The following is a 17883-nucleotide window of genomic DNA, read 5'->3' on the forward strand; positions in this document are numbered from 1 at the left end:
TCTTCTCTGTCATTTGGGAATTGGAAAACTTTTTTTCCCAAAGTAGAAACATTCTTGCAAGTGACATGGAGAATCCACAGAGGCACCTGGGAGTAAAAAATAAAAGTGGTTTGAAAGCAGGACTGCAGGGAATGGGGAGCAACCTAGTGTAGAAAACTATCTTACTGTACAAAGTAAAGAGCAGAAGTAAAGAGAGAATGACACAGCATACAACTGAAGTTCCCTGACTATTTAAACTAACATGAATTATTTTCTGAATCAAGGGGTAGCATTACATTAGTTATTTGATATTTCCTACAATTGTACTTTAAAATAGATAAGTACTGCTAAGAGCAAGCACTGAAAATGATGCCAAAAAATAACGAGAATAATTAGCTTAAGTTACAACCCTTTCATAATATGGTCCTTGGTATTTGTCTTGCCTGCATTCCTTTTAAGTTTCTCTCCACACCCATGAAGGTTAAATAAACTTCAGTATTGCAGTTATCAGTAATCACTTAACATAGGCACTAGTACTTGATAAAAAATACAAAATACTGCATGACTTGTAATAAAATGGTGGAAGTTTGCGATTTTTTTATTTTCTTCATTTAATGGCAACATGAAGTAGTTTTAATTGCCTGATTTGATACAGCATCTAAGTTCAAACACTTTTATATAATGCTGATATATATTATAGTTTTAAGTTGGGGGATATAATACTGAATTCTTTGTTGCTAGGTCAATAAAGTTCTCCGAAATCATAACATCAAGCCACATTGGATGTTTGCATTGGACAGCATAATCCGAAAAGCTGTGCAGACTGCTATTACTATTCTGGTCCCAGGTGAGTCACTTCTTAATACTTGGCAAATGTTTATTAGCTGTTCTCTTTAAACATGCTTTAGAGCTGTAATTATGATGCATCACTTAAGATTTTGAAACCAGTAGTGGCCTTTTTCCTGTTCACTGTCAGTTTTGCAACTCAAAACTGATCAGTGTATCGTCCAAGTTATTTTGGAAAGCACTTTTCCAAGGTGTGTCATCTAAACCATTCTGCAATGCAGTAAGCTGTAGTAGGCTACGGTGCTCTGGGGCCTAATTTTTTTTGAGGTGTACAGTGCTGCCTCTTGAAATCCAAAGGACAGACCACTTGCCAGCATGTGCTTGATTTTTGGAAGGTGTTTGACAAAGTGCAGATTAATGATGTGCATTTGGGGCACTGAAAAGTCTCTTGGCTCCTGGTCAGAAGCTGTCTGAAGGAGGGGAAGAAGAAAATTTTCTTTTTTTTTTTTTTTTCAAATATTGTATTGTCAATGTTGTGTAAGTTGAATGCATGGCTTAGCTGAGAGGAGGAGTCTATGTGGAAGAATCTGTAGCCCATTCTGTTATTACTCTATTTCCAGAGTTAGTTTTTCTGCTGCTTCTTAACTTATTAGCTTGTGATTTGACTGTTCCCTGCACTGGAATTAGTGATGGAGTTTTCAAATACATGATTTAACGCAATAAGTCTGAAGTCAGAATACTTATGTTGCTGTTTTCTGCAGCAGGATAAGTCTTAAACTATCAACAAGGGGATCTGAAATTTCCAACAGATGTTACAGCTCTTTCTGTTTTCCTTGATATTTTCCATATCCCTAGCACAACCAGCAAGGCATAAATAGGGTGTTTGTTTTACTTTTGATTTGTAAGGAAAATCTGTCTTTTGATTAGAATGCCAAACACCTTTAACAGGCATGTACTTTATTGCTGTATAATAGAAGCAGTGTAGAATTCTTCCTTAATAGGCTATTCTTCCCCATACAGCTCAGTATCAGCATTAATTGTACATGATCAAACTTAAACAGAAGCCTCTGTGCCCTGGTAGCTTGTGGGCACTGATCATCTGCCTCTTCTCTAATTGCCTTGCCCTGCTTCTGATTGCATCCCCTTGCCCGTGTCTGGCTTTTTTCTTTTTTTTCACTCTCTTTTTTAAAAATGATGTGAAGATTTATCTCTGACCTTAACACTTCTGTAAGTTAGGGGATGTTTCAGGTGTGGTAAGAAGCATATGTTGTATGGTTATACTGCCTGGTGGTGAACAGTGGCAAAATGAACTTCTGTTCTTATTAGCGTGATGCAGAAATTCAAAGCAAATTCAGACATTTGCTTGGCAATATTTGAGTAACTGCTATTATAATAAATCTCCCTTCTTTGAGGAAGCACAGCTCTGCTGATCTTAGTATGTTCAGTCTTGAAGGCACATAGGATTGAAATGGAGACAAAATGGGTTGAGGAATGAATGTCCCTTTTCTAAAGAGGAGAAATGTACTCATTCTTCAGCAGAAAGGACAAAAGTTTACAAAACCAAGTGTGATTCAGAAAAAGAGAGCATGTTTTGGTGAAGACGCTAAAGGGAGGGAATGCTCAGCAGTAAGAAGCCACAATTGAAGGAAGGAAGATTTATATTAAATAGTTAGAATTAACAAACAGATGTCTCTGCAATAATAGGTTGTGTAGGAGTGTAAGATCTTGTGTACATGTCTTGCATACCTGCTAAGCTCTGGTAGGTAGTTCGAACAGGGAATAACAGAAACCAGAGTACACATACAACTTTGTGTGTGCTGTTCTGTGAATGTACTTCATTACAAAATAAACTTTGTTCTCTCTGCTAAGTAGAAGGGAAATGTGCTACTTTTAATTGTCAGGAAAGGGGTCTGTTTGTTTCCTCTCTGTATCTTTGAATACAATTTTTAGATAAACATGATATTCTTATAATGAGAGAATGCCTAATGTACTAGAGTAGCAACAACACAAATAGCTGAATGTAAGAGAAATAATGGTTATTTGTTTAATGAAACATTTCCGGTCAGACATGTTAGAAATTACAAACCACTGAGAATGGAATAAAGCATAAGGAAATTACATAAGTTGCACATAGTACTTCAGCACAATTTGACATGAAATGCAAGCCAAATCTAGTATCCTATTCAGATTTTTATTTTACAGAGCTTTTGAACATTTGTTAGGCTGAATAATAACCAACATAAACTAAGATGCTGTTATGGTGTGAGTGGTCCTAAACCCCATGGAGATATCATCTGTTCTCTTGCAACAGAAATTTCGGGTCTGGTTTAACCAGTGTTGTAGGATGATCTGTAAATAGTCAATTAGGTCACTTTTGTATTAATGTTCAACACCTTTAACATTTGGGTTTCTTTCTTTTGCTTATATTTTAATGTTACTAATAGAATTGAGGCCACATTTTAGTCTTGCATCTGAAAGTGATACTGCAGATCAAGACGACATAGAGGTTGAAGATCAAGATGAACAGCCCCAGACTCAAACTATCCAACAGCCTTGCATTGTCATGGAGGATGCAGTAGCTACCTCAGGTGTAAGCACACTCAGCTCTACGGTGTCCCATGATTCCCAGGCTGCTCACAGGTCACTGAGCGTCCAGCTGGGCAGGCTAAAATTAGAGACAAACAGGTAAGTCTGGACACCAGGAGACACTAGCCTACTTGTGACAGTGTGTATTGGTTTGCTTTTAATATATATGTGCTAGAATACTAGAGGCAGTATAAAAATGCCATAGTACTGCAAGTTATTAATTTAAATTATGGTCATTGTTCAGCTGTGATCGACCACTTACATTAGTTTTATTCATTTCAGAACAAGAGTGATGCAAGTTAAGGTCAGCCTTGATTTCAGGTGCCCTTTCAAGGAAGGTCTGGAAAAAAATGAGCTTGCTGCCAAGCTTCTGTTTTTTCTCTCCTTCGTATGCTGTGTGTGGCTGATGAATGGTGTTATGTTTTGTTTCCATTGAGGCAGAACTTGCTGTTCTTTTCTATAGTTATTCTTGGGGAATGAACTCAAGCTAGTCAACAGCCACACGTGAACTCCACAAGGAAACTGCTTCAGACTTGTTTTGTGCACAGAATTCACTGCAGCAGGTTCTGTGCTTACCAGCAAGTGATAGCTTTTTATTAAATAAATTTTTTTCATCAGAGAAAGATGGGGGAAAATTGATGTTTTCTTTAAAAGAAGAAATAACCCAGAAATTTGCATATTGGACTTTTTCATAAATATATATATTCTACTTTAAACCTGAGAAGCAATTCTTTTGGTTTTTTTTTTTTTAAGAAATGTCAGAGATGAATTTGTTTCCATTATTTTATCCAAATAATTTTCTACAAAATTTTGTTTTCATTAAAATATACTAGATAGTGTGGTTAAAGTAGGTACTTTAGCTTTGACTGCATCTGATTTGACACTGAATTTCCTGCTGACCTCAGTATATTTTGCATATGACCTTGATAGAAAGACAGTATTTCTTCAATAAGGCTGCTAGAACATTCGTTGTAGTTATTGTTCCAATTTAAATTAGAATGTTATATTGCACTTTACTTTTAAATGTGTCTGAGAATTTTGCCATGGTTAGACTGTACTGTTCTTAATAAAGTATCAATATTTTTGAGTTCTTATATTACAATTTGGGTTTTTTGCTTGTGATGACCACTGAGAAATATGTTGATGGCCTTATTGATATACTTAAATACATAAATAATTTAGATTGTTTCACTTTATTTCCCGAATTTATGATGGGGAGTAGCATCAGAAATTATAAACTTGTAGAAATACTCTTTTCTAGCACTTTGCTTTTTGTAAATTTCTCAAATGAGAAGCCTTTTGCCAAATAATTACATCCTGTCATTCATGCAAAAAAATTGAGGTAAATAATATGGGTGGTTGTTAAAGTATTAATTAAAGCTTTATTGGCTTAAGCAGCAAGGAGTTATCAAGAGAAAATAGTTGATTTTGTTGTTGTTGGCCTGAAGGCCTTTTTCAACCAGAATGGATAGAGGAGGAATAAATGAACTGAAAGGTGACAGCACACCTGTCTGGACAGAATGTGGATCTGCAGAGAGATGAAGCTGTGGGAACAATCATACTACAAAGGAACAGTTAGCACACGGATGGTTCTTAGGCTGACAAAGGCTTCAAGGAAGGGATGAAGGTGCTGCAATTCTTTAAAGGCTGAACTTTCTAAGTCAGTGATAGGTTTATGCGTGTGTTCTCTGTGTCCAGTTTCTCTGACCAAGTTCCTGAATGCATATTGTTCATGAGTCCTCATCTTTACTGAAGCTCTTTTTTGAAATAACAAATTGCAGCAGTTTCACATACTGATTTTCCATTGTATTCTGATTGTTTTCCTTTGATCAGTTTGAAAGGTGCTGACACTGAATCCCTCTGGGTTTCTGTCTGGGTTTGTGTTAGGAATGAAGGTCAAATATAGGTTCCAATTTGTTTCTGCTTGACATTCTCAAAAATAATTGCTTAGGAGAAGACACAAGGTATTTTGCCTCCTCTTTTCTAACTCTTTATATAACACAGAAGGATAAGCACAAAGTGTGCCTAGTATGTGAGGAAGGGGCAGCCCTTGTGTGGATGAGAACATATTTTCCCTATTTAAGAAATGCAACCGTAAGTTTTCACCACGTTTTCATTACAGCTTCACCCTTGTCATACCTTTGAAAATGTCTGCTGGGGAGCTATGAACTGGCATTTTTCCTTAAAAAGGATTGTGTCATAAAGTCTAGACCTTGGTTTATGAAACACTTCAATACTTACTCTTCTTAGTTACAGTTTTGTTTAAAACAGAATGCTGGCTGTAGAAATTTCACTGAAATTTTGTACCATACCACCTGTTTAGTGGGTGGATGTGTATATGGAGGCTGGTATGTTTGGGGCTTGTTTTTTTCAGAGCTTTAGGAACCAGCGAATGTTTGTCTTGATATTGGTCATAATAAATCTATAGTGAGAGGATTTTCCTATCAAAGCTGAAGAACTCTGTCCTTGCCTCTGTCAAGGTTTCCAGTTTAAGTGTAGCAAGATCTTTGCTTTCTTGTAAATTTGAAATGACTTAAGGAAATGTGTGCTTCCTTCCTGATACTTCACAGGTTATTGGAGGAGTTGGTTCAAAAAGAGAGAGAATTTCAAGTCCTCTTACATCAAGCTATAGAAGAAAAAGATCAAGAAATCAGAAGCCTACGGCTTAGGTCACAGCCAATAGGTAAGTGAGAAGAGTTTTCAAAAAAGTTTCACACTGGCTACAGATTAAGACAGTGGCAGCTAAACTTCTTTTTATTGAGCCAGTCTCAGTGAAGATACTTTACTAAGCTGTTCCTGTTAGGGTTTGCCTTGAAGTAAGAATGTATGTTGTGGAAACAAATTTTTGAATTTGTTAATCACAGTACGAGGAATGGTATGATTTGAATATTTTGGCTTGTGTTTATATGGAAGAGTATGAGGCTTATATCCTACAGAATAAATATTATTTCTAAAGAGGATAATCTAGTATGTTTAGGTATGTGTTCTTTGAATTACAGACTGTTCCAATTGTTACAGTGAAAGTTCAAGAGGATCTAATCAGTGAGATGTAAATACAACTTCAAGTTTACCAAGGGAAACTGAGTTTGATATGCATCTGCCCTGAAGAAGGTGGAAATGCTAATGCAGCTTGTTTCTATGTAAAGTGCTTCAAAGAAGCGTTGCTTTCCAAAGCAGCTGATCCTCAGTCTAAGGCATTGCCTGCATGCCAGTTGTATGAGTTACTCTGAACAGTTTAGTTAAATTGACGCAACGTCAGTGTAGAAGCAGTTACATCTCACATTGATGTGCATCGTACTAAAGTCATTTTCCAAAGAAGACAGAAAGTGTATCTGTATCAATGTTCACACTACTGTATTCCTAACCTACTAGTGTAATTGGTGTATTAACTGTCTATAAACTGTAATTAAGTCTGTGCTTTGGGATTCTCATTTATCTCTATTTATGGGGACACTGGTGTGCTAAGCTTAAAGGGAAAGCTCACTGAAGAAAGTGCTCCAGCAGTCTAAAAGGACAAGAGGTTGCTCTGGGAACACAAAACCTTTTCTCAAAATTCTTGTTCTAGATATTCCTGGATTGTCTGTCTGTCATCGTCATTCCACTGGTACAGGGACTGGAGACCCTGATCTCATAAACTGGCTGAGTGTTCAAGGAGCTGATGAGGCCACAATAAACAAGGTAGCAAAGATTCTGTTCACACTGTGACGCAGCTGCAGTGCTGGTTTGTGACTCAATGCAAAAAGTTACCAAACCTTTTAAATTACTTCAGCACATTTTCAGAGACTAATTTGTTTTCAGAGTATAGGAAAGAGCCGTGAATATGAAGGCATTAATAAAAATGCAGTCTTACTAATAATTCCTATATCTGCTGAGGAATAAGTGAAAAAGATGTCCTGGTAAAGAGACAGCATTGCTTTGGTTCATAATTTTTCAGTATCATTACACATTGTGGCAGTTCCTGCTGATCATGGCCTGGATACAGGGTACATATTCACCCTTGGCTAACTGTGTTGAAGTGAGATCTCCTGCAGCAGATGGGTCTGCTCTGCAGCAAATTATATAATCTTAGAGGTGTTGTGCATCTCAGAATTTCAGCTGACTTGGGAAAACCTGCATGTACTTATCACTCCTACAGATCAGATCAAAGGTCAAGTACATCAAATTTAGATACCATTTTTTAAAATGTATCTCATCACTTGTTTTTAATTTCCCTGTGGGTGAAATGTGGCATTAATTATGCTCTAATTTGTGTTCATTAAAGTCTGTAACTGTGAGGTATCAGTGATAACAATAGAAATGCCAGTTGACAGAAGTTTTGAGTAGCTGTAAAAGCATTACGCCTTTCAAGTTGTGCCTTGTATGCCAATGTGGAATATACACTATAAAAAATAAGTAGTTTCAATGTATTTCAAGAAATAATGTGGATTAATTTGTTACACCTACCACATTTTGGCCCAATTTTAGGTTTATTCTAAACTTAAACTTCTATTTTTAAGAGCAGATGTTACATAAAACTTGGAAAGTAAGATTATATTTCTAACAAAATGTTCATTTAAACTTCTTTTTGTAGTTCTTGGCTGAAGACTATACATTAATGGATGTTCTCTGCTATGTTACACGAGATGATCTGAAATGTTTGAGGCTGAGGTAACGCTTCACAGCTAAATTAACAGTGCTGAACCAGGAGTGTGTTTTATTACAAGAGCAAATAACTGATATTAAGTCTCTGTTTATTGGATTGTGCTATATTAATTTAAAATAAGTAACACTGTCCAGTATGTTTTCGTATATGGATGCATTCCTGATAAACAGCTCATACTGTTTAAATTTTAAAATAAGCTTTTCTATTCAAGGAAAGCAAAGAGAAAATGTTAAAGTAAAACTTTTACTTTACAGTTGGAGACACTGGATATTCCATTAGAGCCTTGCTTTTATTTGAAAAGGTAGAGATAGGATACAGAAAATTTTGCTATCGTCATTATCAAACTTCAGAAATACTACTCATAGACTGCAACTAACACTAGATTTCACTTAATAATGTTATGTGTGTGGGTCACAGCTGAACCAAGCTTAACTAAAAACAGTAGAAGTTACCAAACACTCTATGTGTGTCTAGTCAGTTTAAATACCTAAATAAGAATTCTAAAGTATGATAGGTGGTAAGATTTTTTTCCATAATTGGCATTTTTCATAATGTTGGAAGTCTGCTGTGGGTTATGCAGGTCCTTTGGACCAGAGGTCTGAATTCCAGAAAGCAGGCATCCGAGAAGTGGAAAGATTGCCCTGTACTGTAATCAGAAAAGGACTCTGTTCTCTATTTGAGTATTGCATGTTGAATTTCACCTTTGATCAGCCTTCCCACTGAATTTCATTGGTCAAAAACAGAGCAATAAAATCAGAAGACAGCTAAATTGCAATGCTTTTAGGCTAGAGACTATCGTTGTACCTGAGCATCTTTCTGATTTTTTTCTTTACAGAGGAGGAATGCTCTGCACGCTCTGGAAGGCCATCACTGATTTTAGAGAGAAACACACCTGACGCTGAAATTTTTCTTCACTTCTCTGCAGAGGGAAAAAGATTTCCTTTCAGTGCAGAGCAGGTGTGCTGTCAAAAGGACTGTTGCACTTTAATCCAGTATTTGTTTACCGATGTTAAAAACACTGCAGCTTCCTGACTGCTTTTACTCCTATAATCCATAAGAAATCTGTAAACAACCTGCAACATTATTTTACTCTTAAATATTTTTACATGCAAGTTTTTCAAAAATAAAAAAAAAACACAACACCAGAACCCATTAAACTCATAAAATATTGTAGTTAAAATAACCAGATGTTAATTCCATAAAAAACTGATGTAAGATTTCATGTGACTGTATATCACTGGAACAAAACCAAAATGTGACGACAACAACTTCTGAAGTTTCTTTCTGTTTGTAATGTAACTCAATAATCTGTAGTAGACCTTCATAATTTCAATCATAACTAGATATTTTTCTTTTAGTGTGCAAGACCTAAAGGTAATTGCTTTTACCTACTACCCTACATAGTTTAATATTGTTTATTTTTTGGTAATTTAAGTTCTATGGTGCATTTGTTTTAGAGTTGTTTATGTACTACTGAACTGTACCAGTTGCATACACCTGAACCACAGTAATGTTAGCTTGTTCTAAAGCTATCTCTGAAATACACAGTTGAAAAGAACCTGAGACTTACTTTTTCCTATATTTTTTGGACTTGTAAAATAATAAAGGTGTACAACTTGAAAATATTGGAATAAAAAAAAAAGAGAAAAAAATAATCCTGAGTATCAAGGGAACCTTTCTGACATATGTTACTGTGATTTGAGTTTGGTAATAGCATTGAATATTTTCTTGGTGTTCCTGTTCAGTCTAATTCCTGAACTGACAATCCAGGGCTAAACAAAATTCTTCTCTGGGTGCTCAACTTGAGAAATGAGTGTGCTGCCTCCACACACTGAACTGTTGTTTTCTTCTGCTTTTGTTTATGCAATATGTCTTTTCTCACATATAATGAAAAAGGATGGTGGATATTCCACTGTCACTGCCACTCCAGCATTCTAGCACTGGGTATCATCAGATTCTTATGGGCTAGCTGTAAAAAATTCCATTGTGAGTAAGACTTGCCTGGACAAGAAGCTGCTTCTTTCTTCATAAACTGTGGTAATCCGTGAACAGCTTATGCCCTGAATTTTTAAGGTCTAGCAAGTATTTTCAAAGAAAATTAAGTATTTTTTCTAAACATAAACATGTTGTCCTAACATGTATGTAGTAATTTTTGCTGATTAAAACCAAACAATTTGGTATATTAAAAAAAAAGGCTAAACAAAGAACAGTAGATAAAATAATTTTTTTAAAAAAATAATAATTATTATTATTATTACTCTGAAGATGGTTCCACTGATGTTTGAGCCAGAGGGAGGTTCAACTCCTTCCAAAGACACAACTACATTTCAGGAGAAACATAGCAGCAGAAATTGTTGAACAGTAGCTATTACAGCACAAACCAGTACAATTTTAAGGTAGTTTTAAGCACTGGAAAAAACAGTAGTGGAGTTTGACTTGTGAAACCTGAAGCAACTAAAAATCTCTACCCCTGAAAAAATGACCCTAGGATAATGATTTTTGTGTGAAACATGATCCTGTATCAGTCCATGACTACAGTTTGAAAACCTCAGATTTCATGCAGCGTGAATAGACCAGAATGTAATTGCGTTGCTTTCTTTGTGTGTTGATGCTTTGAAAGCATGCAGTGTGTTCTCTATTAGCTGTGACTCAGGGTGCTCAGCAATTCCAGCTATGTGTAACAGAAGGGAGTGTGACTGAGGAATCATTTTAATGTCTCCATGAGACTGAACCTGGAACCAGCTGGGAATTAATTCCTGTAGTTCATGGCTAGCCTCACCAGAACCAAGGTGGCTTCTGCAGGGCTGCTCGGCAATCAGTTCTGTGTTCCCTGCTGTAAGACGAGATATAGTCTGATGTGTGCCCACGCTGGGCCGTGTACACTTGTGCTACTTTGGAGAGCATGAACTGGTCCGAATGTGGCCTCGACAGCACAGCTTATCCATCTGTGCACAAAAAGCTTATGTAATATCCCTACTTCAAACTACTTTGTATAGATGGTGCCAAACGCATTACTTTTTATATCCTTGGACAGAATGTGAAGAAACATTTTGAGACAGTGAATCCTACAGGTCAGCCTTGGATTCAGCCTGGCTCCCTGAATATGCTGCACCCCAAGTGAAGGATTTGAGATTATGTTGTAAGGACATGTTATGTTTTAGTGTAGGATTTTACCAAGGGCAACCTTTTGGCTATAGAAGGTTCCATTTCCTTCGAATTTGGGTAGTTTCTTGGTCCTTGACTAGTGCTGTTGTAATCCAGAGCTCAGCCTGACCGAGAGACACCTTTCCACCTCTGTTAAGCCAGGCAGAACACAGAGTGAAAGCTTGACCAGCGCAGTGCTGCTTTTGGAGTGTCTTGCACCTTTCAGCATAGAGCCTAGGCTGTTCTTGTAGTGTGCACACACTCTCCTACCCACAAAACAGAGGGCATGTTTATCACCCAAGGCCCAGCTCCTTCTGTTTTAGAGCATAGATGGCTCCTGGTGCAACAAAGCATTTGTCCCCCCCTTACCCTGGAAAAAGGTCTCGTGCCCTGAATGTAACTGTTTGCGAAAGGAGGATGTTCTGCATAGGAGTGGAAGTTTGCTTTGTCCAATACACCAGCCCAAGGGAGCTGCACCTCTCCATCTGCTTGCCTACAGGCGTGACACAGGTGCGTACGACAAGTTACCAATTCATTCACCCTGTTTTAGCTGTAGTTTTGATGACTGGTACTATCTGCAAGCAGATGCAAAATGAAATTATGTTTTAATCTAGATCTAGAACACTTTTAAGAGAGAAATACTCCTATGGTCTCCAGAAAGTAGCTTAGGGTAAGTTTAGGCAAATTCATGGGAAAGGTAGCGAGACCATGCATCTTTACAGAAAGGAGTGATACTTTGACAGAGCCATTTTTTGGAAGCAAGGCTTTGCAGGCAGCTGGCCGTTTCAAAACATATGCCCTAAAAACGACGTGCTACCGTTCTTTCCCAAAGGATGCAGCACAGCTGCCAGAGCTTATTAGGTGGCCGCCGCACCTCCCACCTGCTGTTGGAACACTGGCGGGGAATTTAATCATCCCCAAAAACTGTTGTTTCTCTCCCTGCCGGTACCTAATGAGCTGTGCAGATGCGGCGGGAGCAACTCTGAGGGTCGAAAAAACCCACCAAAAACACCTGGGGCCATGGCTTGCCGAGGGAGCCAGCTGTGCAAGCAGGTTACCCACCGCCCGCTCCCTCCCTGCGGCTTTAAAACCGCCGCGGGGGCGGTGGGGGCTCCCTCCTGTGGGGGGCGGCTCCTACCACGCCCACGGGCGATGTGAGCGCTGGTCCCGCCCTCACCTGCTCCCAGGCAGATCCCGCTGCTGCCGGCGGGGGAGGAGGGGGAGGGGGGGACGTGGCGCTCTCACCTGCCCGGAGCCGCGGATCCGCGGGGCGGAGCAGCCGCTCGGCTCAGAGGAGACATGGCGGAGGCCGCGGGCAGGAGCGGCGGGTGCCGGCGCCCCGCAGGTGAGTTGGTGCCGGCGCTTGGGCTGCGGCGGGAGAGCGGTGCGGTTCGGTGGCTGCAGGTCGCCCTGCGCATCCGGCCGGCTGTGGGCGGCCGTGAGGGGAGGGAGCGCAGCGGGGCCCGGCGGCGGCCTCTTCCCGCAACAGGTGCGGGGCCGCCCCGCGGCTGCCCGTGCCTGCCGTGCGCCGGGCTGTGATGTTTTCCTTCCTCCCCACGGGGGTCTCCCATCGCGAACCGCCGCCTGCAGACCTGGCCCGGAGCCGGCTGCAGGGACGCTGCGGCCCGGCCCGGGCGGCGGGCAGAGCCGTGCCGTGTCCGTGGGGGCGGCGCGTCCGGCCCGCGCCCCGCAATCACGGCGAGACTCCTCGGCCCCGCGGAGGGGCGTCGGCGAGTGTGCGCTGTCCTGCTCGGGGCACCGTTTGTTGTTCTGATCTCCGCAGCGTTCGGGGCTCGGTGCGCTGCGCGGCGCCTTCACCGCGACGGAGATAACGCGGGGGTGCGGAGCCCCGCGGGGGAGGCCCGGGCTGGCTGGCAGCGAAGGGGCCAGCGGAGGCGGCCGCCGGGCCGCGGTGCGGGAGCCCGAGGCGTGGGGGGCAGCGGGACTTAAGGTCGCAGAGAGTTGCAGTCGGGGCGAGTGCCTGCAGCATCCAGCTAACGGGGCCGACGTGAGCCCCGGCCAGGGAGAAGGGATGTCTCGGTGGGGTTCAGGTACCTGGTGACGGAGGCGGCTCTCGAAGCGAGGCCCGGGCCTGCGCCCCGCAGGAGGGCAGTGTGCGGGAGCCCGGGGTTTTGGCTTTGCCTTAGAAGCGTGTAAGCGATGGGCTTCTCTAAGCCCATCACTATGGGAAAGGCAGGGAGGTGACTTTATATCTCCTCTAGGGAGGGATGTACACTGCAAGTGCATTTTGAAACCCTTTTATTTTGTCCTAAGGGCGAGGAGGGTGTAGGGAGGAGATTTTTGGCTTACGCAAGCAGATCGACCGCTGTATCACTGTTGTAGGCACAGATGCCGTTTGCTTTTGCAGGCGGTGGAGGGGTTGCCTTTCTGGTATGTTCACTGGGAGTGCTGCTTTCTGGACTATGAGGTCTGACTAGTTTTTGATCTTCTCTTTTTCCCCTTTTTTTTTTTTTTTTTCTTCTTTCTACAGTACAATTCCACTTACCCTTTGCCAGTCCTTCATTTCTCTAACAGGCATCCAAGTTTATCTCTAAACCACAGAGTGAGGTTTTTCATCAAAACAACATATGAATAGGCCATATGGCTGTTGGGTGATTAACTGTGTTTCCACAGTATAATATTTTTAATACATATTTTATATAATGTGGGCATGCAGTCACAAGCAACAACTGTGGGCAGACCAATCCAAATGTTGTCCTTTTTATTAAAGTTAGAAGCATAGTATTTTTGCTCAGAAATCATTTTTACAAATCACTCCCAGCCATCACTCTGAATTTCAGCTGCAGAAAGGATGTGTGTTTGTTATCCTACATGTTTTAGAGTTTGCAGCCGCGTTGACTTCACTGTCCACAGGAATAACTGGTTGTCACATTTCACAAACTCTTGTCAAGTTCTCTCTCTTACCTTGTTGATGTGCCATTTTTTTTATTATTTTTTTTTGCATAAACTACATTATTGGTATTTTTAATCACTGAGAAACTGGAGATGAGCTGCAAGATGACATGTATTTTACATACGTAGTAGTTTTAAAAGGACTTACTTGCCAAAGATGTATTCTGAGTTTGCCTTGTTTCATTTCATCTGATTGTGTTGAACTTTTACTCATTAGGACATATTTGTAGACAGGAGGTAGATCTCCTGACATGAATTGTTGAGTATTTTGAGTTTAAAACGGTTTGTGCTGTCAAAGTTCATTCGAAACTTCCTCATGTGTGAAATGCCCCAGTTAAACAACTTCTGCAAAGCTGTTTGTTTTCTGTTGAGGTTCTTTCAGGTCTCTGAGTTATCACAGGGGCTGCTTTCCAGGCTGTTCACAAACAGGAACACCCTCGTAGCATGTCAGGGAGCTGCTCTGCAGCTGTCTGATCTGTCCGTGAGTGAGCAGATGCATGTGCCCAGCAAGGGCCGTGTGGATGGCTTTGGCTGCAGGCTGCTCTGCAAGCCCAACGAATGTGTCTGGATCCGGCTCCTCAGGAAAGTCAACCTCCCATCCTGGTTTGGTGAAATTACCTACTGGTTGACTTATTGCTGCTGTTTAAAAAAACAAAACAGATAGCTAAATAGCTCTGTTGGTGTTGTGGTGTGTGTTTGGTATCTTTTTTTCCCTCCTGTGGCTAGATATATGGACTTTGAGAGCTGATGCTGGGTAAAGCTTTAACAGCACTGTGAGATCCTTGTACAGGTGTTTATTGTTAGGCAGGTGGGCTGCTGCACTTAAATAGCTCTCTTCAGGTAAATGCCTTTAATTACCCGGGTGAGGGGGTTTTTTTACTCTACCATTCATAAATGCACAGATGGCAAACTGAGTACAGTGCTAAGGGGGTACTCTAACTTATGCCAGTTAATATTTTAAATCATAACTATCTGATCATCTCACAGTGCTCAAAAGCTTTTCAGTGATTCCCGAGATGAGGCGCCCTCTTGTGGGGAATACCAAGCAGAGAAGCTTCTAAGGCACCTTGTTTGATGGCTACCCACCCACAAACACGGGCATGCGTCTGCCCGGGAGCCTCCTCGGTGTGCGCTCTGAGCCACCTCGGCCCGCTCTGTGTACGGGTAACAACTTGCTCGGGTGCTGGGAGACCAGAGAGAGCAACGTGCTGGGGTCGGTGCAAGAAAACTATAAAGTAATGATTTTTTTGTTTCCATACTCTTCTAAATAGCTTTTTCTTTTAAGTGAGTTTAGTATTATTCTGGTTCTTTTTGCAGCAAAGCAAGCCTGAACTTTGATGTCAGTGCTAGTTGGCCTGTTGAACACTGAGATGTTCTCCCTGTAGCAGCTAGTGAGACTTTTCAGCTATCACTTTGTTTATCCTGGTATTTTCTCCATCTGAGAATAAATCAAGTTTTAGCCTATTGCGTTATCGATTTTTTGTTTTTTTGTTTTTTTGTTTTTTTTTTTAGCAAATAGATGCGCTTTAGGGAAAAACACGGGGTACGGAAGGAACACCGCAGGCGGCAGCTGGAAGCGCTGCCCGGTTCGCCACGGCTCCTTCCCGGCGGTGCTGAGGTGGTTTTGATGGGGAGGACGGGAGCGGGACGGGGGAGGTGCCGCGCACTCGGTTCACCAGCGGGCGCCGCCGTCGCCGCGCGGCCTGAGCGCGGCCACCGGTGCCGGGAACGGGCCGGGAGGTACCGGCGCCCCGGCAGCTGCTCCGCGCTGCTACTTCAACCTTGGCTGTCGGGGAGCGGGGCGTCATGAGGTAACGGTGGCGGGAAGCGGCGGGTTCCGCTGCCGTGAATGGTGTGTGCTCACAAACGGCTGAAAGTGTTGGAAGTCTGTATGTTGTTAGGGTATTGTCGTTTCCATCCGTAATTATTCAAACGTTAGCCCTATTGAGAGTATTTCCTATCTTTTAATATATAAATTAAATTGAGGGTCTGTAATTCTTCTATTGCCACCCCTCTCTCATTAAAACCTGTTAAAACTTCGAACCTTCCTACCAAACCTTACAGATACCTAATTGCTTCTACATTGTCAATTTCCTGAGTTGGTACTTTAGCTCTGAAGGCAGAGACACTGATTTATCAGTAGCTTGTAGAATGAAAATGCTACAACTAAATTTAAATTTAAAAGTGTGAATGAGAGTGTTGAAACCCTTACAGAAGCCATCCCCCAGCTTTAGGAAGCTGCTAAATTGCTGTCTCTTGGTGTCTTTCATTGGTCAAGTAATGTTTTTACAAGGATTACACATTGTAAAAATTGGAACAAGCCATTTTATATGCATATTGTGTAATGTGAGTCAGGCTGTTTTTCTCTACCCACCTACTTCCAGCACTGGTAGTGTTTAAAAGAAGAAAAAAAAAAAGGTGGGAAGGAAAAAAAATCCAGCAAAAACAAAACTAACAACAATTAAATCCCATAAAAATAAATACAAACAGAAAACCCCAAACCAAACACTGCAACAAAAACACTTCCTGAGTTCATGAAAAATCAGGCCTGTTAAATGCTGCTGGTTCATGTGCTGCTTCCTCTGCAGGAAAAGAGCTTCTATTAATCTAGCTGAAATAGTATGTATTGTCTTTTTACTTGGGCTCAATATTGAAAATGTATGTTCTTTCGTATGTGCTATTTCAGACTGTAAAAATTGTACATTTACAATAACCTGAGATGGTTACCATTTTATTTGTATTATGGCTGGTTTGTTACTATCATAGATAAACAAGTTTAATACAGCTGAAAATTATTTGTGGTATTAAATATGATCACTGCAATAATTGCCTCAATTATGTAAACAGTGTGCAGTTTTGCAACAATGTATCTTCTTTTCCACTTGAAAAAATGTACCTAAGTCTGGACCCACGGTACAAGCCACAGGGTGATGCTAATGTTGTGGTAACTGCCTTTGTACAATCACCTTTCCCCCTGGAAGGATACCCCCTGTATGTGACTTTGGTTAGATACAGTGGCCTGCTAGGAACTGTGGCAGGATAGGCTACAGGTATATATATATATGTTTAAGGTGAAAAATACTAGGAGAAGATGGTGCATTTGTTAAACTGCTTCAGATTTAATTCTGTGACTGTTCCTCAGTATTCATTCTGGAGTCATGGCATATTTGCTTTCATTAAAATCAGTCTTCACTTTAATTAAAATAAGTAGAAGTGGTCTTGAAAGTATGTATCCTAGGAGATTTGTCAGAGTTCAAGGAAAATGACCCTAAATTGTCTGTGAAGATGACATATGGGGGATAGGTTGCCACACTATTCAGATAGATGGCATTAACAACCCTGACTGCTGTTGACTTTGAGATTCTTCAGAGATGTAAGTGATGGCATGATTTAGGTTCCAGAATGATAGTGACTGTGAGACTTGTCCTGGGATAGAGTTAATTTTCTTCCTAGAAACTGGTATAGTGCTGTGGTTTGGATTTAGTGTTAAAAGAAAGTTGATAATAAACTGATTTTTTTGGTTGTTGCCAAGCAATGTTTATACCAGGTCAAGAACTCTTCAACAAGATGGCTGGGGACACACAAGAAGCTGGGAGAGGGCACAGCAAGGACAGCTGGCCCAAACTGGCCAAAGGGATATTCCATATCCTATGTCATGCTCAGCATATATTTGGGGGGAAGGAAAAGGAATGGGTGATGTTTGGAGTGATGGTGTTTGTCTTCCCAAGTAACTGTTACATGTGAGGGAGCCCAGCTTGCCCAGAGATGGCTGAACACCTGCCTGCCCATGGGAAGTAGTGAATGAATCCCTTGTTTTGCTTGCTTGTGTGCAT

The 17883-nt window shown here is 41.0% G+C and overlaps 2 protein-coding genes across 8 annotated transcripts in view; both read left to right on the forward strand.

The window, feature by feature from the left end:
- MAP3K5 (mitogen-activated protein kinase kinase kinase 5) overlaps nucleotides 1-9661 on the forward strand; it is a 106853-nt gene extending 97192 nt beyond the window's left edge. For all 3 annotated transcript variants that reach the window (XM_082049936.1, XM_082049938.1, XM_082049937.1), the window contains 6 exons: nucleotides 721-826; nucleotides 3210-3450; nucleotides 5922-6034; nucleotides 6917-7029; nucleotides 7922-7998; nucleotides 8829-9661. In XM_082049936.1, coding sequence (XP_081906062.1) covers nucleotides 721-826; nucleotides 3210-3450; nucleotides 5922-6034; nucleotides 6917-7029; nucleotides 7922-7998; nucleotides 8829-8889 — 711 coding nt within the window. In that variant the 3' untranslated portion in view covers nucleotides 8890-9661. The remainder of the gene's footprint in view (nucleotides 1-720; nucleotides 827-3209; nucleotides 3451-5921; nucleotides 6035-6916; nucleotides 7030-7921; nucleotides 7999-8828) is intronic.
- A 2775-nt stretch (nucleotides 9662-12436) lies between these two features.
- MAP7 (microtubule associated protein 7) overlaps nucleotides 12437-17883 on the forward strand; it is a gene marked incomplete at both ends in the record, with an annotated part of 119366 nt that continues 113919 nt past the window's right edge. For 4 of the 5 annotated variants that reach the window (XM_082047913.1, XM_082047914.1, XM_082047912.1 and 1 more), the window contains one exon: nucleotides 12437-12482. In XM_082047913.1, coding sequence (XP_081904039.1) covers nucleotides 12437-12482 — 46 coding nt within the window. The remainder of the gene's footprint in view (nucleotides 12483-17883) is intronic. The other variant, XM_082047916.1, reaches the window with a different exon arrangement.

This window comes from Streptopelia decaocto (assembly GCF_964273445.1).
Source record: "Streptopelia decaocto genome assembly, chromosome: 3".
Lineage (NCBI taxonomy): Eukaryota > Metazoa > Chordata > Aves > Columbiformes > Columbidae > Streptopelia > Streptopelia decaocto.